This window comes from Triticum urartu, chromosome 5A, assembly GCF_056163025.1.
Source record: "Triticum urartu cultivar PI428250 chromosome 5A, HENAU_Tu73, whole genome shotgun sequence".
Taxonomy (NCBI): Eukaryota; Viridiplantae; Streptophyta; class Magnoliopsida; order Poales; family Poaceae; genus Triticum; species Triticum urartu.
Window position 1 is genome coordinate 218,833,884 of NC_141877.1, and position 23,680 is coordinate 218,857,563.

At 47.8% G+C, this 23,680-nt stretch overlaps 1 protein-coding gene and 1 pseudogene across 1 annotated transcript; one reads left to right on the plus strand and one right to left on the minus strand.

Annotated features, from left to right (window-relative positions):
- Positions 1 to 200: 200 nt before the first annotated feature.
- On the plus strand, positions 201 to 11,200 carry TOC90 (Avirulence induced gene (AIG1) family protein). Its single transcript, XM_048673185.2, has 3 exons — positions 201 to 420; positions 548 to 669; positions 8,496 to 11,200. The coding sequence occupies exons 2-3, from the start codon at positions 555 to 557 to the stop codon at positions 10,733 to 10,735; spliced, it is 2,355 nt and encodes a 784-aa protein (XP_048529142.2). The 5' UTR covers positions 201 to 420; positions 548 to 554; the 3' UTR covers positions 10,736 to 11,200.
- On the minus strand, positions 6,623 to 8,469 carry LOC147970843 (uncharacterized; annotated as a pseudogene).
- Positions 11,201 to 23,680: the final 12,480 nt, after the last annotated feature.

Below are 23,680 nucleotides of genomic sequence, written 5' to 3' on the forward strand. Positions count from 1 at the left end.
GATATGACGCGTACTGTCACATGGAGCAGGTTTTATAATATTTTTAACCCGTTGCAACGCACGGGCATTTGTACTAGTAGGTAAAAATAAAGATAAAGAGGTATAAAGAATAAAGATTAGAGAAAAAATTAGGGAAAGATGAGTCGACCGCGTTGGGCGCACCTACCACGGTCAGACAAAAACCGGACACGGAGCACGGACCTCCGTTTTCTCGTGCTGCGTTGGAGTTGGGCGTTCGCCGCTGAGGACCCCGACTGAGCCACTCTCCTCTCCGTCCTCTCTTTCGGCTGCCACACGAAAACAGGAAACCCCCAAAAATACAAATTATATTAAGAAAAATAAAGCACATCTCCAGCAACGATATCTATCGCCTCATCTCGAGAACGCGAAAGCCTCCGGCCGTGGGCGCCGACCGACCAGGTACCGTCGACCGAATCCCTCCAAGCGTCCCATTGCGAACTTTTTCCTTGGTCAATCCGATTGGGCTTTTCTGTTGCGAGTTGGCGGAGAAAACATCGCTGATTTAGTTGCTGCCACCTCTGTGCAGGCGAAGGATGATGATGAACTTCAGGGACTGGATCTCATACCGGCTCGGGTCGTCGCTGCTGGCGGCGAGGCCGTTCGCCATCTCCCGGTCCGACGCCGGCGCCTCCCAGGGCGATGGGGAAGGTACTCTCCTTGCTTGGTTTACCGTGTGTGTGTGTATATATATATATATATTCAGCGTGCTAGCTGAGGGTTCTTGTCCGGTCGTATCGAATTGCTAGTGATTTTTAGCCTTGTTTACAATGATTTAATGGAATTAAGCCTATTTCTTGTTACTGCTTGAATGCAACGTTGGTTCATCGTTGGTTAGTCCCAGTTTCTCTGTCCTAATATATGTTCCTGATGTTTTTTTCTCGACAGTATGCCAAAGGCATACCTTACTTTTATAGAAGGCAAAAAGACATTTACAAGAACTTGTGCAGCATGCGAACATCCCCACATGGATACAACCCACACCAACACCTAGAGACTAAGGCTACTCTCTCACAAATTTGTGGAGTACACCAACACCCATACCAGCTTCTTTCCATTCCTTGATCTCGTCGAAGATGTGCCTATGCAGTTGTTGTGCCACCGTCTTGACTTGATCCGCACGATTGAACACTCTAGCATTCCTTTGCTTCCAGAGTGCCCAAGCCACTGCCGTGGCTAAAGTGTCGAAACCTCTATTGTCTGCGCCGTGAAAACTCTCCCTGGCCCGAAGCCACCACTCCAGAAAAGTATCATCCCTGTCGGGTCGTTGCACAGTAATGTTGAGGTCCTTTAAGCAACGATGCCATATTTCTCTCGCGTAGCTACATTGTATGTGAATGTGCTCTGCGTTATCCTCGTCCTGAAGGCAAGTATAGCACGCAGAAGGTGCATCCTGTAGCCCATGCCTAGCTCGGCGATCGGAAGTCCATATTCTATGTTGCACTGTCAGCCAAGTATAGATCTTACACTTCAGAGGGGCCCAATTGCGCCAGATGCAAGTAGCAAAGGGTACTCTCTGTAAGCCTAGGCATAGTCTATCATAGACCGAACGAGCAGTGTAGGACCCCGACACGTCACAAGGCCAAGTGAACTCATCATCCACTGTCGGATCTCGCTGGACTGTGGTGATCGCCTGTTGCAGGTGCAGTAGTTGAATGTGGGCTGTGAAGGACAACTCTCCTTGCACGTCCAACGGCCATGTCGCTCCTGTGAGGGCCTGCTGGATGGCCCGTCTTTTCCTTGTACGCTTTTCCACCGCACTGACCACCAACGTGGCAACATCCGAGGCCGCAAAGCCATGAATCCATCTGTCACGCCAAAACAGGACCCTTGTGCCATTCCCGACCTTGATCTTTACCAAGCTGTCAAACACCTGTCTCGCCTCCTTGTCCACAACCAGGGGAATTCCTTGCCAGGGCCTCTCTGGGTATACTCTTCTTAACCATTCCCACCTAACCCGCAGAGCGAGGGCTTGGATTTGCAAATTCTTGACCCCCAGGCCACCATAGCCCACCGGCTTGCATATGTTGTTCCAGGCCACCAAACATTGCCCTCCATTTGCCTTATCTTTGGCCGTCCAAAAGAAGGCTCTCATCCACTTGTTAAGGTCATACACCCATAGTGGTGCATCCATCACCAGGAAATGGTGTATAGGCCTCGCTGACATGATCAATTTCACAAGAATGAGCCTTCCTGGCCTCGTGATCAGGCCTCTCTGCCATGCCGAGACCACTTTCTTCGCACGATCAAGCATCGGCTGCCAGTCATTCCTTGTAAGCTGCTTGATCGCCAACTGTAGGCCAAGGTACTTTCATGGAAAATCCGTCGTATCGCACTGAAGCATGTTGGCCACCCTATCCTTGTCCAGATTGTTTCCACGGATCAAAATAGCCGAGGATTTGCTGTAGTTAACTCGAAGACCTGACGCTTCCCCGAACGCTTGCAGTGCGCAGCGAACAAAATGCTGGCCAGCCACCGAAGGCCTGATGAAGAGAGCAACATCATCAGCGTAAATAGATATCCTCTGCACGGCCTTAATGCCATGGAATGAGCTGACCACGTTCTCGTTCGTCGCCTTTGTGATCATCAAAGTTAGCACGTCCATGGCGATTACGAAAAGAAGTGGCGATATAGGGTCGCCCTGCCTCATCCCACACGCATGCGCAAACGCTTCCCCTGGCACCCCATTTACCAACACACGCGTAGTTGCCGTTCTCAGTAGGATGGAGATCCATTCAATCCATTTTCTTCCAAATCCTTTAGCCCGCAAAATCTCAAATAGAAACGGCCATGATAACGAGTCGAACGCTCGTGATATATCGAGATTAAGGAAGAGCCTAGCTTTCCTACGATTGTGTATCTTCCGTGCGACTTGTCTGACTAGCAAGAAATTGTCATGTAAGCTCCTAGTCTTGATGAAAGCGGATTGGTCAGCCGCGAGCACTTCTTTCATCTGTTTCCTTGCTCTGTTAGCAAGCATCTTAGCAAAGACTTTGGCCGCACCGCGTGTCAAACTAATCGGTTGGAAGTCTCCCACTTCCACCGCGTCCGACTTCTTAGGAATCAGCACGATGTGCGCACGATTGAGCTTCCCAAAGCCATGATGTACAGCTTCAGCATAACCGCCATGAGATCTTGCTTAATGATCGGCCAAGCACGCTGATAGAAGGCGCCAATGAACCCATCTGGTCCTGGCGCTCGGTCCGACGACATTTCCTTTATCGTGTTCCACACCTCATCCTCCGTGAATATTTCCTCCAGTTCGTGGAGGTCACATGCTTGAACACCAATGAAATCCAGGGTCCAGGGTGGCCTCCCTCAAGTTAGCCTTGCCCAGTAGTTGCTTGTAAGCAACGGTCAGAGCACGAAGTTCTGGGAGGACAGATGGATTGGAGGACGCTCTGTCCGCGAAATCGCGCCTCTCCTGCACTCCTGCATTCCCAAAAGGAGAAGGAAGGCCACGACGGTTGCCGACGGCTTGCCGGGGCACCTTTGGGCGCGAGACATCCACGGAGCTGTGGGCATTCACGAAATCGGCCAGTACATCCTGCTATGGCGCTTGATCGAGAGCACAACGCTCTCTGACGCGCCTGACCAGCTCGTGTGGAAGTGGATGGCGTCGGGCATCTACACCGCTAAATCTGCATACACTGCTTCCTTCCACGGCTCGATGACCTGCGGCAACTAGAGGCTCACATGGAAGAGTTGGGCACCCCCCAGAGTGAAGTTCTTCCTCTGGCTTGTCAGCTTGGATCGATGTTGGACGGCGGACCGCCTCGCCTGGCATGGACTGCAGCACCACAACAGTTGCCCTCTTTGCTGCCAGGAGCCTGAAACAATGCGCCATCTCCTCCTTGGGTGTTCCTTCTCGAGGCACGTCTGGTTCGAGATCCTTTCCTGGATGCGCATGACATGCAGGCCCCCGAGCAATGAGGCTACCCTCTTTGATTGGTGGCATGATGCCCGGCAGGTCATGCCCAAGGCGATGCGCAAGGGGTTGGCATCCGCGACACTTCTTACCTCCTGGATGATCTGGAAGCACCGCAACGATTGCGTCTTCAACGACGCACGCCCTTCCATCCGGGCGCTAGTTCACGGCATCAAGGAGGAGGCCAAACTTTGGGCTACGGCAGGCGCTGCTGGACTCAGAGTAGTCTTGCCCCCGACCTGGGACGTGCACTAACTCATGTCCCCTGACTGTAATTCGCCTCCCAGGAGGACTGTAACATAAAACACTCTTTCTTTTCAATACAATGAAACGCAAAGCTTTTGCGTTTTCTCGAAAAAAAAAGCCTCGGTGAACACCTCTTCCTTACGAGCTTGATTGGTGATAATGTCATTTCCAAAGCTTATACGCGGGATAAAGTTTTTTGAGCGCCTTCCGTTCGCCACAAGTTGAAACAACTTGGTGTTTGCGTCACCCTCTTTAATCCATCTTAACCGAGACCGCTGCCTTTCTATAGTACATTGGAGCGAGGCTAGGCCCAGCAGGGCCAACTTCAGCGTCCTCCTAAGCCAGAGCTCCTAGATAGTCAACACTTGATGCTCCTGAGCTCTATCAAGCCGAAGGATAACGTAGTTGGCCACTGTCATCTGTATCTTGATGTTGCCCACCTTCCTTTGACCCCATGCTTGGAGTGCATGTGCCGTGCTCCGCAACAATTCATCCAGCCGTTTGAAGGGATCCGTGATGTTCCCATCGCAAACCCAAGCGTCCCGCACCACGTCCAAGAAACCATCAAGCTTAGTCCAAAAAAGCTCGAATCTAAACCTCTTTTTGGGGCAGAACGCCGCGGAGGTGGAGAGTAGAAGTGGCGCATGATCCGACACGTTTGTTGATAGAGCCTGGAGCAAACAGTCAGTGAAGTGCAGCTCCCAATCCACGAAACTAGATTTCTATCAATTTTGGTCATAACCGGTTGTCTCGCTTGTTCGTCCAGGTGAAGTTCCTACCATGCATGTATAACTCTTTGAGTTCATGGTCGTCCACAAAGTCCCTGAACTTGCGCATCATCGCTCTGTTCAGATTAGTGTTATTCTTTTCCGAAGCTCAAAGGATCATGTTAAAGTCCCCGAGAACCATCCACGGTCCCAAACAGCCTGCCCTTCTAACTCTCAGTTCCTACAGGAAATTTGTTTTGAGCTCATCTCCTTGAGGGCCATAGACAACCGAGATCCACCACTTGGCCCCGTCCTTGCTGTGTACCATCCCTGTGAGAAAATTGGTGTCCAGCTGTATGTTATCTATCTCCATGACCGTGGTGTCCCAAGCAAGGAGTACCCCCTCTCTAGTTTCCAACGCAGGCAAATACGCAAAGCCATCAAACGATGGCCCCAAACATTGTATAACACAGAAACGATCAATTACATCTAATTTGGTCTCTTGTAAGCACACCATGTTCACACCCATCGATGTCACAAATTTCCGCACCGCCTTCTTCTTTGCTGGATCGTTCAGGCCTCGAACGTTTCAGCACAACACTTGCAGGTTGAGATCCATAAAGCATATTGATCTCCCACCTCCAACCAAGCGCTCAATGCGTCTCGATCCCCGACGACTGCTCCTCCAAGAGGTCCCTCCTCGCTGGCATATCCTTGCGAAGAGGGCTGCAATGATCCTCATGTGATGCTCTCTCAACGGTGAATCAAATAGCACATGAGTTCCTCTATGGTTGCATGGTCCACTTCCAAGTCTTCCGGGGCCAATCCTAACGCCCGCAGTAAGACGTTTTCAGCCGGGGAGGCCTTTCCTTTTTGTGTCGATGACGCATGTTTGGTAGCTCTAGTCATGCGGCGAGGGGTATAGGGCTCCGCCTCTGGCCTGAGCGTGGTCGCCTGAACTTCTTTGAGGAGCGATGGGGCTAGCTTCTTGACCAGGTTGGAGCAAAACCACTTCATCTTCTCATATGCAGCTGCTTCCTGGGGGGTCATACCTGGGTTGCATGCAGCTTGGACAATCTGCATGTCGCGATTAGCGTCTGGATTAACCTCCACCAGCAGCAGCGAACTCTGGGCCGGCACGTGTCCCCTGCTGTCCCCATCTTTGGAAGCTGCGTTGGTCTCCGTCGTGATCTCCCTCGGGATCGACAGTGGGTATCTGGGCTCCATGATGGCAGCCTCCACTCGAGAATCCACCGTATCATACGCCGCCGATGGGCCCCTCTTGTCCGTCTCCACCGCCGAAACAGAAACCAAGGCTAGATCCTCTGCGGTCCGACTTGACGGCCCTTCCCTGCGGCCCTCGGGCACCTCCTCATGCCCCGTCACAACCGAAGCCTGAACTGCGCAGAAAAGATCCGCAGTGGGTTGCGGGGCGGGATCCACCAGCAACAGTTGTGCCCCCTCCGTGGCTGGTCTCGAAGCCATGTCCTTGTCTATATCTAGCCCTGCCGCAACTGTCCTGGTCTCACGAACCCCAACCAATGATGGCTCGGATCCAGCACGGGCCCCCCAGCCGGTCGTCCCTCCCGTGAGTCTTGCATGGTGGGTGCGCGCTCCACCTGCTGAGCCGCCGAGTTGGCGCCTGGGCAATTCAAACTTCCCGTTGCGGCGCGTGGACTGGCTGTCATGGTGATACGGTCAAAAGCAGATTGTCGAACCATCAGCCTATCCTGAACTCTCTGCGTGGGCCTCACAATGCTTTTTGCTTTGTCGGCATTCATCGGTGGGAGCCTCCAGTCTTGGGGTGTCCCTGGCTGCCCCTCGCCGCCGGCGAACTGCCGTCCGCCACCACGGCCTTGCCCATGCTCCTGAACGCCGCCATTGCGTGTGTCCCTCACCCCAAACTGCCGGTGCCTGGTGGTGACCCCACCGCCTCTCCATCTCATCATCGTCCGGCAAGCCACTTTGTCCATTGTCTGAAGAACCACCAAGGAAGAAGGGCTCGTCGGCGTCGAAGTAGTCTGTCACTGAATCCAGGTGAATGAGAATCTTGCATTGCAGCATTTGCGGCTCAAAAACGTGCTTCGCGGGCTCTGGCACTGCAAGCCACCGACGAGTCGGAATAGATTCCGGGTCCGCCGTGCAAGCCGACAGCTGGAAAGATGAAAGGTTGGAGCACGAACTCGTCTCCAGCACCACCAAGTCGACGATGCAAGCAGAGCCCAGCAAGTCCTCCACGACGCTGCGGTCCCAAGCGTGCGGAGGAATACCTTCAATCTCGAGCCGAACCTTGTACCTCATCACCGCATGAACTGCTGCCTGTTCCATTGGCGGAAGAACAACCAGACTCCATGATGCTCCACAACCGGGCTCTGCCCCAGCCTGTTACGGTGATCTTGCCTCGTGAACACCACCAAGAAATCCTCTGGCCTGTAGGGGTGGACCGAGACCCACTCTGCAGAGATGCCCATCTCCGTCTCCAGTGCGTCGAGCACGAACCGTGGTGACACATCTCGCCTGGCGCCGCTCACATACGCGACCATGGCATGCTGAAGGCGCCGCTCCAGGTCAGCCATGGCGGCAGAGCGGCTGACGACGCAGAGCTCCGAGGGCTCTACCTCCAGATCATCTTGAGTTTGCAGCCTGGGGGCCGACAGCAACGGCCAGACTGGCCTCGCCGCCGAGGGGGGCGGCGGAGGGGGTGGAGGAGGTTGCCAGGCCGCGACCGGCTTGTGCCGAGCCGCCGCCGAGTCCGAGGCCTCTGCAACGTCCCGACCCCCAGCAGAATCTGAGCGGCAAGCCACCTTGGCCGCTGCCTCCCGCCTGAGCTCGTCTTCAAAAGAGGGGCTGCACGCGGCCCTCGTGACCCGGCAACCCACAGCGAATGCAGACAAGGTCGTTGGTACAGTCTCGCCGGAATTGCCCCTTCTCGAGGCACCGGAAGCATTTGTCGCACATCTCCGGTGAGATCTCTTTGCAGACCAGGGAGGGAGGGCGCGGCGCCACCTTTGGCTGCCCAACGCCGCGCCTGCGCTTCCACAGGGTCTTCCTCGATCGGGGGGCTTCCTTTGAGGGAATTGGCCGCCGGCAGGACTCCACCTCCGGCGCCGGCGCCTGCGCCGCCTCCTACGCAGCAGCTGCAGCCGACTTCTCCGAGGCCGAGGAAAGTCCCATACCAGAGACAGCCGCTCCCTGTGCGGGAAAGAGGAGGTGACAGAGAGCGGCCTCTCAGCCATGGCCTAGTCGGGGGAGAGCGAGAGAGGGGTGGCCACCGTCGCTGGAGTGGCGGACGGCGGGAGGGTGGACGCCGGCGTCGGAGTGACGCACGACGGAGGGCTTAGAGCGGAGCGGAGCGGGAGCCCTATGTTCCTGATGTAAAGTTATAGGACTTGGGGATGTTCACTTGCTGTTATTGCAGTTGTGATATCCCTTTAGTGTGCCGTCTATGTTGATTTCATTTGCATAGCTTAAGGTCCTATTGCTAATTGTTGTTTTATTTTTTATTCCGTCACATGGAGACATTTCCTGACGACATTTTGTTATAAAGCCATCCTCCTGTTAAATGTTAAGCTAAATTGGTGGATTTCCTGTTTCAGGTACAACACAAAGTGAGTTTGTAGAAACCGTATCCGCCAACAGATTTCCTTCCAATGATAGCCGTGCACTAGAGGTCACATCCAACCCACAGGCTGTTTCCTCTGGTCTTCTTCAGCCAGATCATGATCACAACAAGTCAGATCCACTAAAGCAAGTTGAGGCACTTCAAATTAAGTTTTTGCGGCTGGTACACAGGACTGGAGTGCCTCCCAGTACCAATGTAGTTGCACAGGTACTGTACAGACTGCAGCTTGCCAACTTGATCAAGGCTGGTGAATCAGATGCGAAGACAACTAACCTTGCTATCAACAAAGCCAGAGTTATAGCAGCAGAACAAGAAGCACCCGGTGAACCTGATTTGGACCTCCCCTTGCGAATTCTTCTTCTGGGAAAGACTGGTGTGGGAAAGAGCGCCACAATAAACTCCATGTTTGATGAAACAAAGGTTGCTACTAATGCACTTGTTCCTGGTACTAGTAGGATAAAGAGGGTTCATGGAAATATCAAAGGAGTAAGAGTTACAGTTATCGACACACCTGGTCTGCTACCTCATTACCATAGCCAACGGAGGAACAGGAAGATTTTGCATGCTGTCAAGCGTTTCATTAAAAGAAACCCGCCTGATATCGTCCTGTACTTTGAGCGGCTTGACCATATTAACAGCAGATGCAGTGACTACCCTCTGCTGAAGCTTATAACTGATACCTTGGGTTCTTCGATATGGTTCAACACTGTCCTTGTAATGACTCACTGTTCCTCATCTCCTCCTGAAGGACCAGATGGTCATCCTTTGGAATATGACGCGTACACCCGTTACTGTAAGAATGTCGTGGAGCGTCATATCCAGCTAGCAGCTTCTAACACACAGCTGGAGAACCCTATTGTTCTGGTTGACAATCATCCAATGTGCAGACGGAACACCAGGGGTGAAAGAGTTTTGCCAAATGGGCAGGTATGGGTATCAGAACTTCTTTTGCTGTGTGGGGCGACCAAGTTGTTAGCAGAAGCAAATTCCTTACTAAAGTTCGAAGATAGTTTTCTGCTGTCACAAGCAAATGCCAGGCTGCCTTCACTCCCTCATCTTCTTTCATCACTCCTTAAACCTTCTGTGTCATTGAGTACTGAGGGTGTTGACAATGAGATGACTGAGCTATCAGATGAGGAGGATGAATATGATCAGCTACCACCTTTCCGTGTTCTAAAAAGATCTGAATATGAAAAGTTGACCAAAGAACAGAGAACTGCATATCTTGATGAACTGGACTACCGTGAGACTTCATACCTCAAACAGCAGTGGAAGGAGGGAATCCGGAGCCAAAAGCTTGCTGAAGCCCAAAACACCGAAGCATCATCTGCAGTCGCTGATGATTATGAAGAGAGCACATCCCCAGTTGTGCACATATCAGATATGGAAATCCCATTAAGTTTTGACTCTGATTATCCAGCACACCGCTACCGTCACGTTATAACTAATGATCAGTTGTTTAGACCAGTTTTGGATCCCCAAGGATGGGACCATGATATTGGGTTCAATGGTATCAATTTTGAATCATGTCATGACTTAAAAAAGAACATATCAACATCTATTGCTGGACAGATGAGGAAGGACAAAGAAGACATGTATATCCAGTCGGAATGTTCAGTAAGCTATAGTGATCAAAGGCGCTACTCATTGATGGGGGGCATGGATATGCAAACAGCGAGTAAGGATTTGGTTTTTACTGTTCATGGGGATGCCAGGTTCCAAAATCTGCCTTGGAACACCACCGGAGGAGGTATTTCTGTTACTAAATTCGGGTCAAAGTATTTTTCTGGGGCCAAATTAGAAGACTCCATCACCATTGGGAAACGAATCCACTTGGTAGCCAATGCCGGGAGGATGGTTGGCGGTGGACAAGTGGCAGATGGAGGTGGCCTGGAAGTCACAGTAAGGGGGAAAGACTACCCTGTGAGAGAAGGGAGCACCAGCATGGCGGCCACTGCTCTGTCGTTCGAGAAAGAGACTGTAATCGGGGCGAATCTTCAGTCTGTCTTCCGAGTGGGCCATGGGTCAAAATTATCGGTCAGCGCAAACGTAAACAGCAGAAATCTAGGCCGGCTCTGTGTCAAGATCAGCACGTCAGACCATGTGGAAATAGCTCTGGTCGTGGCCGTATCACTGGTCCAGTTCTTGCTAAGGAGAAGATTGCTGCCGACTGGCAAAGGCCACCAACAGCTTGACACCGACTTAGATGAGTAATAAGTGAACAGATAGACGGAAGAGTAGACAGCCATTTCATGATGTAAACGTTCAGCAGTTGGGAGTCGTACCTGGTCAAGCTACTGTACCCGCCGCTAATGTGGGGCTCCTAATTGTACAGATTTCCTAAATCTATGTCTGATTTTATTTTATTTTGAAACAAGGCAAAAGTCTTCCATTTTTATTGATCAAGAAGAGGAATTTGCAAGAAAACAACCGCAAAAGTAGCACAAGATACTCAAGTGCTTAGCCCCCGCACGAGAGCAACTCTAGCAGATCATGTAAAATGATGTACAGCAAATTTTGTTTAAGGGATCCTGTAAAGCACGAGAGCAACTCTAGTAGATCATGTAAAATGATGTACAGCAAATTTTGTTTAAGGGATCCTATAAAACGAATTTGCAGTACCGCGGAAGGCATGGCAGAATAGATCTGCTAAACCATACTGGATATTTGAAATTTAAAGTTTGTGCCATGATAGTTCTGTTAGAAATAAGCCACGCATGAGTATGTGCTCGTGTGTGTGATCTGTGTGCATGGGTGTGCGTGTGTGCTCGTGGTATGCGTGGCGTGGTGGTCAACACGTGAGCTAGCTAGATGGGCATGCATGCATGTATTAGTTGCGGTGTTTAGCAGGTTGTTAGCAGCGGCCGGTGGAGATGGCCGTGTCAAGCGTGTAGCGTGCATGGCCGGGCTGATCGTTCGCATGCAGCGGATAGCTAGTTGGAGAAACGTGGGCATTGCGTTTGCTGTAGGACTACAAAGCGGCCGCCGTGGGTGTGTGTTTGTACTGAGTAGAGCACCATGTCGACATTGCAAAGAGAAAAAAGATTCGGGCGTTCGTGCGCCCGTGGCGGTGTTCGTGCGCCGGCCGGAGAAACTTGTGTCCACTGTGTTCATCTCCTTCCTTCTTTCTTGTTCGAGCGAGTGAGGGGAGGGAGAGGTAGTGTCACACCCTCGATGCGACTATAGCTCCCACGTGTCGAGGCACGACTTAGGGACATAATCGCGTTGAAGGCATATGTTGCAAGTTAGACAATCTTTACAACATCTCATGTAATATAAATAATAAAGGGGAGATAACATAGTTGGCTTACACTCGCCACGTCAATCAAGTACATAAATAACATTACATCATCCAAACACTCATGGCCCGACTACGGCGCCAAAATAAAAGATAACCCAACAAGCGACAGGTCCCAATCACCCCCAACCGGGCACCACAACTGATCATCGGGAAAGGAAACATAGTATCGTTGAGAGTCTTCGTCAAACTCCCACTTGAGCTCAAACGCGTCTTCTGGAGCGGAATCATCAGGCCCTGCATCTGGTGTAATAGTAATCTGTGAGCCACAGGGACTCAGCAATCTCGCACCCTCGCGATCAAGACTATTTAAGCTTATAGGTAAGGCAAGGTAAATATATGTGGAGCTGCAGCGAGCGACTAGCAAATATGATGGCTAACTTATTCACAAAAGAGAGCGAGAAGAGGAGGCAAAGCACGAGCGAGAAACTAGAGAACAACCTGCGCAAACATTACTCCAACATCGCGTCCGCTTCCCGGACTCCGCCGAGAAGAGGCCATCACGGTAACACACTCACTTGATTCATTTTAATTAAGTTAAGGTTCAAGTTATCTACAACCGGACATTAACAAATTCCCATCTGCCCATAACCGCGGGTGAAGGAAATATGCCCTAGAGGCAATAATAAAGTTATTATTTATTTCCTTATTTCATGATAAATGTTTATTATTCATGCTAGAATTGTATTAACCGGAAACATAATACATGTGTGAATACATAGACAAACAGAGTGTCACTAGTATGCCTCTACTTGACTAGCTCGTTAATCAAAGATGGTTATGTTTCCTAACCATGGACAAAGAGTTGTTATTTGATTAACGGGATCACATCATTAGGTGAATGATCTGATTGACATGACCCATTCCATTAGCTTAGCACCCCGATCGTTTAGTATGTTGCTATTGCTTTCTTCATGACTTATACATGTTCCTATGACTATGAGATTATGCAACTCCCGTTTGCCGGAGGAACACTTTGTGTGCTACCAAACGTCACAACGTAACTGGGTGATTATAAAGGTGCTCTACAGGTGTCTCCAAAGGTATATGTTGGGTTGGCGTATTTCGAGATTAGGATTTGTCACTCCGATTGTCGGAGAGGTATCTCTGGGCCCTCTCGGTAATGCACATCACATAAGCCTTGCAAGCATTGCAACTAATGAGTTAGTTGCGAGATGATGTATTACGGAACGAGTAAAGAGACTTACCGGTAATGAGATTGAACTAGGTATTGAGATACCGACGATCGAATCTCGGGCAAGTAACATACCGATGACAAAGGGAACAACGTATGTTGTTATGCGGTCTGACCGATAAAGATCTTCGTAGAATATGTAGGAGCCAATATGGGCATCCAGGTCCCGCTATTGGTTATTGACCGGAGACGTGTCTCGGTCATGTCTACATTGTTCTCAAACCCGTAGGGTCCGCACGCTTAAGGTTACGGTGACAGTTATATTATGAGTTTATGCATTTTGATGTACCGAAGTTTGTTCGGAGTCCCGGATGTGACCACGGACATGACGAGGAGTCTTGAAATGGTCGAGACATAAAGATTGATATATTGGAAGCCTATGTTTGGATATCGGAAGTGTTCCGGGTGAAATCGGGATTTTACCGGAGTACCGGGAGGTTACCGGAACCCCCCGGGAGCTATATGGGCCATAGTGGGCCTTAGTGGAAAAGCGAAGAGGCAGCCCAACATGGGCCGCGCGCCCCTCCCCTCCCTTGGTCCGAATAGGACAAGGAGAGGGGGCCGGCCCCTCTCTCTCTTTTCCCCCCTCCGTGAATCCTATTCCAACTAGGATTGGGGGGGAATCCTACTCCCAGAGGGAGTAGGACTCTCCTGGCGCGCCTCTCCTAGGCCGGCCGCACCCCCCTTTAGTCCTTTATATACGGAGGCAGGGGTACCCCAGAGACACACAAGTTGATCCACGTGATCTTATTCTTAGCCGTGTGCGGCGCCCCCAGCCACCATAGTCCTCGATAATATTATAGTGGTGCTTAGGCGAAGCCCTGCGACAGTAGTACATCAAGATCATCACCACGCCGTCGTGCTGACGGAAATCTTCCCCGACACTTTGCTGGATCGGAGTCCGGGGATCGTCATCGAGCTGAACGTGTGCTAAAACTCGGAGGTGCCGTAGTTTCGGTGCTTGATCGGTCGGGCTGTGAAGACGTACGACTACATCAACCAAACGCTTCCGTTGTCGATCTACCAAGGGTACGTAGATCACACTCTCCCCTCGTTGCTATGCATCACCATGATCTTGCGTGTACGTAGGAATTTTTTTGAAATTACTACGTTCCCCAACAGTGGCATCCGAGCCTAGGTTTTATGTGTTGATGTTATATGCACGAGTAGAACACAAGTGAGTTGTGGGCGATATAAGTCATACTGCTTACCAGCATGTCATACTTTGGTTCGGCGGTATTGTTGGACGAAGCGGCCCGGACCGACATTACGCGTACGCTTACGCGAGACCGGTTCTCCCGACGTGCTTTGCACAAAGGTGGCTAGCGGGTGACAGTTTCTCCAACTTTAGTTGAGCCGAGTGTGGCTATGCCCGGTCCTTGCGAAGGTTAAAACAGCACCAACTTGACAAACTATCGTTGTGGTTTTGATGCGTAGGTAAGATTGGTTCTTGCTTAAGCCCGTAGCAGCCACGTAAAACTTGCAACAACAAAGTAGAGGACGTCTAACTTGTTTTTGCAGGGCATGTTGTGATGTGATATGGTCAAGACGTGATGAGATATAAGTTGTTGTATGAGATGATCATGTTTTGTTAAAGTTATCGGCAACTGGCAAAAGCCTTATGGTTGTCTCTTTATTGCATAAGATGCAAGCGCCAAATAATTGCTTTACTTTATCGCTATGCGATAGCAATAGTTGCAAGAGCAATAGTTGGCGAGACGACCGTGTGACGACACATTGATATAGATCAAGATGATGGAGATCATGGTGTCATGCCGGTGACGATAGAGATCATGACAGTACTTTGGAGATGGAGATCAAAGGCGCAAGATGATGATGGCCATATCATGTCACATATTTTGATTGCATATGATGTTTATCTTTTATACATCTTATTTTGCTTAGTTTGACGGTAGCATTTTAAGATGATCTCTCACTAATTATCAAGAAGTGTTCTCCCTGAGTATGCACCGTTGCGAAAGTTCTTCGTGCTGAGACACCACGCGATGATCGGGTGTGATAGGCTCTACGTTCAAATACAACGGGTGCAAAACAGTTGCACACGCGGAATACTCAGGTTATACTTGACGAGCCAAGCATATACAGATATGGCCTCGGAACACGGAGACCGAAAGGTCGAGCGTGAATCATATAGTAGATATGATCAACATAGTGATGTTCACCAATGAAACTGCTCCATCTCACGTGATGATCGGACATGGTTTAGTTGATTTGGATCACATGATCACTTAGAGGATTAGAGGGATGTCTATCTAAGTGGGAGTTCTTAAGTAATATGATTAAATTGAACTTAAATTTATCATGAACTTAGTCCTGGTAGTATTTTGCAAATTATGTTATAGATCAATAGCTCACGTTGTTGCTTCCCTGTGTTTATTTTGATATGTTCCTAGAGAAAATTGTGTTGAAAGATGTTAGTAGCAATGATGCAGATTGGATCCATGATCTGAGGTTTATCCTCATTGCTGCACAGAAGAATTATGTCCTTGATGCACCGCTAGGTGACGGACCTATTGTAGGAGCAGATGCAGACGTTATGAACGTTTGGCTGGCTCAATATGATGACTACTTGATAGTTTAGTGCACCATGCTTAATGGCTTAGAATCGGGACTTCAAAGACGTTTTGAACGTCATGGAGCATATGAGATGTTCCAGGAGTTGAAGTTAATATTTCAAGCAAATACCCGAGTTGAGAGATATGAAAGTCTCCAACAAGTTCTATAGCTAAAAGATGGAGGAGAATCGCTCAACTAGTGAGCATGTGCCCAGATTGTCTGAGTACAACAATCACTTGAATCAAGTGGGAGTTAATCTTCCAGATAAGATAGTGATTGACAGAATTCTTTAGTCACCATCACCAAGTTAGTAGAACTTTGTGATGAACTATGATATGCAAGGGATAACGGAAACGATTCCCAAGCTCTTCGTAATGCGGAAATTGACCAAGGTAGAAATCGAGAAAAACATCAAGTGTTGATGGTAGACAAGACCACTAGTTTCAAGAAAAGGGCAGAGGGAAGAAGGGGAACTTCAAGAAGAACAGCAAGCAAGTTGCTGCTCAAGTGAAGAAGCCCAAGTCTGGTCCTAAGCCTGAGACTAAGTGTTTCTACTGCAAAGGGACTGGTTACTGGAAGCGGAACTACCCCAAGTGATTGGCAGATAAGAAGGATGGCAAAGTGAACATAAGTATATTTGATATACATGTTATTGATGTGTACTTTACTAGTGTTTATAGCAACCCCTCAGTATTTGATACTAGTTCAGTTGCTAAGATTAGTAACTCGAAACAGGAGTTGCAGAATAAACAGAGACTAGTTAAGGGTAAAGTGACGATGTGTGTTGGAAGTGGTTCCAAGATTGATATGATCATCATCGCACACTCCCTATACTTTCGGGATTAGTGTTGAACCTGAATAAGTGTTATTTGGTGTTTGCGTTAAGCATGAATATGATTTGATCATGTTTATTGTAATACGGTTATTCATTTAAGTAAGAGAATAAATTGTTGTTCTGTTTACATGAATAAAACCTTATATGGTTACACACCCAATGAAAATAGTTCATCGGATCTCGATCGTAGTGATACACATAATCATAATATTGAAACCAAAAGATGCAAAGTTAATAATGATAGTGCAACTTATTTGTAGCACTGCCGTTTAGGTCATATTGGTGTAAAGCGCATGAAGAAACTCCATGCTGATGGGCTTTTGGAATCACTTGATTATGAATCAGTTGATGCTTGCGAACCATGCCTCATGGGCAAGATGACTAAGACTCTGTTCTTTGGAACAATGGAGCGAGCAACAGATTTTTTGGAAATCATACATACTGATGTATGTGGTCTGATGAATATTGAGGCTCGCGATAGGTATCATTATTTTCTGATCTTCACAGATGATTTGAGCAGATATGAGTATATCTACTTGATGAAACAAAGGTCTGAAACATTTGAAAAGTTCAAAGAATTTCAGAGTGAAGTGGAGAATCATCGTAACAAAAATGAAAGTTTCTACGATATGATCGCAGAAGTAAAATATTTGAGTTACGAGTTTGGTCTTCAACTAAAACAATGTGGAATAGTTTCACAAACTCATGCCACCTGGAACACCACAGCACAATGGTGTGTCCGAATGTCATAACCGTACTTTATTGGATATAGTGCAATCTATGATGTCTCTTACCAATCTACCACTATTGTTTTGGGGTTATGCATTAGAGACAGCTGCATTCACATTAAATAGGGCACCATCTAAATCCGTTGAGACGACACCATATGAACTATGGTTTGGCAAGAAACCTAAGTTGTCGTTTCTTAAAGTTTGGGGTTGTGATGCTTATATGAAAAAGTTTCATCCTAATAAGCTCAAACCCAAATCGGAGAAATATGTCTTCATAGGATACCCAAAGGAGACTGTTGGGTACACCTTCTATCACAAATCCGAAGGCAAGACTTTTGTTGCTAAATTCGGAGTTTTTCTAGAGAAGGAGTTTCTCTCGAAAGAAGTGAGTGGGAGGAAAGTAGAACTTGATGAGGTAACTGTACCTGCTCCCTTATTGGAAAGTAGTTCATCACAGAAATCTGTTCCTGTGACTACTACACCAATTAGTGAGGAAGCTAATGATGATAATCATGTAACTTCAGATCAAGTTACTACCAAATCTCGTAGGTAAACCAGAGTGAGATCCGCACCAGAGTGGTACGGTAATCCTGTTCTGGAAGTCATGTTACTAGACCATGACGAACTTGCGAACTATGAGGAAGCGATGATGAGCCCAGATTCCGCGAAATGGTTTAAGGCCATGAAATCTGAGATATGATCCATGTATGAGAACAAAGTATGGACTTTGATGGATTTGCCCGATGATCGGCAAGCCATAGAAAATAAATGGATCTTCAAGAGGAAGACGGACGCTGATAGTAGTGTTACTATCTACAAATCTAGAATTGTCGCAAAAGGTTTTCGACAAGTTCAAGGTGTTGACTACGATGAGATTTTCTCACTCGTATCTATGCTTAAGTCTGTCCGAATCATGTTAGCAATTGCCGCATTTTATGAAATCTGGCAAATGGATAAACAAAACTGCATTCCTTAATGGATTTACTAAAGAAGAGTTGTATACGATGCAACTAGAAGGTTTTGTCGATCCTAAAGGTGTTAACTAAATATGCAAGCTCCAGCGATCCATCTATGGACTGGTGCAAGAATCTCGGAGTTGGAATATACGCTTTGATAAGTTGATTAAAGCATATAGTTTTATACAGACTTGCGGTGAAGCCTGTATTTACAAGAAAGTGAGTGGGAGCACTACATCATTTCTGATAAGTATATGTGTATGACATATTGTTGATCGGAAATAATGTAGAATTATTCTGCAAAGCATAAAGGAGTGTTTGAAAGGAGTTTTTCAAAGAAAGACCTTGGTAAAGCTGCTTACATATTGAGTATCAAGATCTATAGATATAGATCAAGACGCTTGATAAGTTTTTCAATGAGTACATACCTTGACAAGATTTTGAAGTAGTTCAAAATGGAACAGTCAAAGAAAAAGTTTCTTGCCTGTGTTACAAGGTGTGAAGTTGAGTAAGACTCAAAGCCCGACCACGGCAGAAGATAGAAAGAGAATGAAAGTCATTCCCTATGCCTCAGTCATAGGTTCTATAAAGTATGCCATGCTGTGTAACAGATCTATTGTATACCATACACTGTGTTAAGAGAGGGAGTACAATAGTGATCTAAGAGTAGATCAATGGACAGCTATCAAAATTATCCTTACTGGAATAAGGATATGTTTCTCGATTATGGAGGTGACAAAAGGTTCGTCGTAAAGGGTTACGTCGATGCAAGCTTTGACACTGATCCAGATGACTCTAAGTCTCAATCTGGATACATATTGAAAGTGGGAGCAATTAGCTAGAGTAGCTCCATGCAGAGCATTGTTGACATAGAAATTTGCAAAATACATGCGGATCTGAATGTCGCAGACCCGTTGATTAAGATTCTCTCACAAGCAAAACATGATCACACCTTAGTACTCTTTGGGTGTTAATCACATAGCGATGTGAACTAGATTACTGAATCTAGTAAACCCTTTGGGTGTTGGTCACATGGCGATGTGAACTATGGGTGTTAATCACATGATGATGTGAACTATCGATGTTAATCACATGGTAATGTGATCTAGATTATTGACTCTAGTGCAAGTGGGAGACTGAAGGAAATATGCCCTAGAGGCAATAATAAAGTTATTATTTATTTCCTTATTTCATGATAAATGTTTATTATTCATGCTAGAATTGTATTAACCGGAAACATAATACATGTGTGAATACATAGACAAACAGAGTGTCACTAGTATGCCTCTACTTGACTAGCTCGTTAATCAAAGATGGTTATGTTTCCTAACCATGGACAAAGAGTTGTTATTTGATTAACGGGATCACATCATTAGGTGAATGATCTGATTGACATGACCCATTCCATTAGCTTAGCACCCGATCGTTTAGTATGTTGCTATTGCTTTCTTCATGACTTATACATGTTCCTACGACTATGAGATTATGCAACTCCCGTTTGCCGGAGGAACACTTTGTGTGCTACCAAACGTCACAACGTAACTGGGTGATTATAAAGGTGCTCTACAGGTGTCTCCAAAGGTACATGTTGGGTTGGCGTATTTCGAGATTAGGATTTGTCACTCCGATTGTCGGAGAGGTATCTCTGGGCCCTCTCGGTAATGCACATCACATAAGCCTTGCAAGCATTGCAACTAATGAGTTAGTTGCGATATGATGTATTATGGAACGAGTAAAGAGACTTGCCGGTAATGAGATTGAACTAGGTATTGAGATACCGATGATCGAATCTCGGGCAAGTAACATACCGATGACAAAAGGAACAACGTATGTTGTTATGCGGTCTGACCGATAAAGATCTTCGTAGAATATGTAGGAGCCAATATGGGCATCCAGGTCCCGCTATTGGTTATTGACCAGAGACGTGTCTCGGTCATGTCTACATTGTTCTCGAACCCGTAGGGTCCGCACGCTTAAGGTTACGATGACAGTTATATTATGAGTTTATGCATTTTGATGTACCGAAGTTTGTTCGGAGTCCCGGATGTGATCACGGACATGAAGAGGAGTCTTGAAATGGTCGAGACATAAAGATTGATATATTGGAAGCCTATGTTTGGATATCGGAAGTGTTCCGGGTGAAATCGGAATTTTACCGGAGTACCGGGAGGTTACCGGAACCCCCCGGGAGCTATATGGGCCATAGTGGGCCTTAGTGGAAAAGAGAAGAGGCAGCCCAACATGGGCCACGCGCCCCTCCCCTCCCTTGGTCCGAATAGGACAAGGAGAGGGGGCCGGCCCCTCTCTCTCTTCCCCCCCCTCCGCGAATCCTATTCCAACTAGGATTGGGGGGGGGGGATCCTACTCCCAAAGGGAGTAGGACTCTCCTGGCGCGCCTCTCCTAGGCCGGCTACACCCCCCTTTAGTCCTTTATATACGGAGGCAGGGGCACCCCAGAGACACACAAGTTGATCCACGTGATCTTATTCTTAGCCGTGTGCGGCGCCCCCAGCCACCATAGTCCTTGATAATATTGTAGTGGTGCTTAGGCGAAGCCCTGCGACAGTAGTACATCAAGATCGTCACCACGCCGTCGTGCTGACGGAACTCTTCCCCGACACTTTGCTGGACTGGAGTCCGGGGATCGTCATCGAGCTGAATGTGTGCTAAAACTCGGAGGTACCGTAGTTTCGGTGCTTGATCGGTCGGGCCGTGAAGACGTACGACTACATCAACCAAACGCTTCCGTTGTCGATCTACCAAGGGTACGTAGATCACACTCTCCCCTCGTTGCTATGCATCACCATGATCTTGCGTGTACGTAGGATTTTTTTTGAAATTACTACGTTCCCCAACAGCGGGCACGGCTTTCGAAAGTTCAAATCCCTGCAGGGGAGTCCCAACTTAGCCCATGACAAGCTCTCACGGTCAACGAAGGAATAGACCTCCTCCCAAGACGTTCCGATCAGGCTCGGTATCTCGGTTCTTCAAGACACTTCGACAGGTTAAAACAAGACCAGCAACACCGCCCGAATGTGCCGACAAATCCCGATAGGAGCTGCACATATCTCTTTCTCAGGGCACACTCAGATTGTCCTAGGTACGGGTAGGCCAGCCCAGAGTTGCCCCTGGTGGCCACCGGTAGCTGACAGGTGGACCAACACTCAGAGGAGCACTGGCCCGGGGGGGGGGGGGGTTAAAATAATGATGACCCTTGAGTCTGCAGAACCCAAGGAAAAGAAAAGGCTAGGTGGCAAATGGTAAAACCAATGTTGGGCATTGCTGGAAAAGCTTTAATCAAGGCGAACTATCAAGGGGTTCCCATTATAACCCAACCGCGTAAGGAACGCAAAATCCGGAAATATAACACCGATATGACGGAAACTAGGGCGGCAAGAGTGGAACAAAACACTAGGCGAGAGGCCGAGACTTCCACCCTTTACCAAGTATATAGATGCATTAAGATAACAAGATAATATAATGATATCCCAACAAGTAAATAAATGTTCCAACAAGGAACGGCCTCCAATCTTCACCTGCAACTAGCAACGCTATAAGAGGGGCTGAGCAAAGCGGTAACATAGCCAATCAACGGTTTGCTAGGACATGGTGGGTTAGAGGTTTGACATGGCAATTTGGGAGGCTTGAAATCAAGTGGTAGGCATCGTAGCATTGGCATAGCATAAGAGCGAGCAAACTAACATAGCAAGGATAGTAGTGATTTCGAGGGTATGATCATCTTGCCTGCACAGTGGTCAGAGTTGATTGGATCCTCGAAAGCAAACTCAACGGGCTCCTCGTTAGAGAACTCGTCTCCCGGCTCTACCCAAACAAGAAAAACAATCAATAAGGACACAATCAACCACGTGCAAACTCAAACAACACAATGCAAAGATGATATGCTATGCGGGATGCGATGCGGGATGTAAAATGCAAGATATGACAGGAAATGCATGAACCTGGCCTCAACTTGGAATTCCAAGTGTGCCACTGGAAAGATGAGATGAAATTGCTTGAAAACGATATAAAGAACGCCGGAATCGGAGTTACGGTTTGGAAATGGCAAGCGATTCAAAAATGACACCGGTTTGCGATTTACAGCAAGTAGGCATCTAAATGCAATGAGATGAACATGCTACAGCACCCAAACAAGACAACAAAATACATGGCAGGGATGCACACAAGATGCTTAACAAAAGTCTAGCATTGAGCTACGGCCAATTCATCCATTAACAGGTTCAAACAAGCATGGCAAAAATGCATATGGCGAACAGATCTCAGACTTAGTGAAATCAACACTTGTCTGGAATTTCAAATCAGGTAGCCCTCTTCGGAGCAATAAAACTACATGCTACAGGATCTGAACATGGAAAAGTAAAGCATGACATGGAACTACTCAAAGAGATTAACAAAAGTCCGTTAGTGACCTTGAGCCAAAAGGGATCAGAAAATACAATTGCAAGCATGTGAACATAGCAAAAACATAATCAGTTTTCATACTTAGTGAAAACTGACACATGCTGAAATATAACTCAAGTAGGCATGTTTACGAGCTCGATGCACTCACTACGGTGCAAGTCATGGCAAGAAAATCATACACCCATCAAGAAGGCACAAAATACAAGTTGGACATGGCAATAACAATAGCATAGAATGCACGGATCAACTACAACATCACCGGCAAAATTGCAAACAAGTTGACAATCTGCCCAGATTCACAAAGTAGCAAAAGTAGAGCTCGATTGACTCAATCTAGGGTGCTCCATAATTGCAAAGAAAGACATGGATGGATAGAGAACTACAATATTAACAAAACTCCCTTACTGATCATCCTCAAAAGAGGCACGGATCACTAGGAAACAACAAGAACATATGGCATCATGAGATAAACAGCTCCAGGACTTGGTGAAAATGCTAAGTCCCTGAAAACAGAATTACTAAGTGCACTACTTTGCAAGCTTGCACTAGTCACCACACACATCACGAAAATACATGGGTTGCACCTCTGGAAAGATGACAAAACCCTTAACAAAACATATGTAGAGCTTCAGGGCATATCATGCACACATTAATCATGGCAAAAAAGATAAAAACCTAAACGGATTAGCAGATCTGACAATTAACTCAAGTAGCCCTCTTCTATCAGTATTTCGGGCATCAAGATGAACTCAAATGAAAATGATGCAATGGAATGAAATGATGTACTCTCTGAGATGAACATTTTGATATGCTATATGCATGAATCGGAGCTACGGATGCAAAGTTACGGTAGGTCAAAGTATGCAACATGGGCTAGGGTTTCTGAGGGAAAAGTCAACCGAGACGAAAATATCCCAGATCTGGATCGCACGCGGATCGAGGATCGCCGTAGATGCATTGTTCGCCGGAGTTGGAGGGGGGTCGCTGGACTTGGAGATTCCGGCGGAGGAGGGGGCGGCGGCTGCCGGAGCTGGGGCCGGCCGGAGCGGCGCGGGGAGGCGCGGCGAGGGGCGGCCGGATCCGGGCCGGGAGGCGCGGGGCGACGCGGCCGCGGTCGTCGCCGGCGAGGGGCGAGGCGGCCGCCGGCG

Coding starts and splice junctions, on each gene's coding strand:
- TOC90 (XM_048673185.2), top strand. CDS start 555: ATGATGATGAACTTCAGGGACTGGATCTCATACCGGCTCGGGTCGTCG. Junction 670..8,495: donor CTCCCAGGGCGATGGGGAAG/GTACTCTCCTTG, acceptor TTCCTGTTTCAG/GTACAACACAAAGTGAGTTT.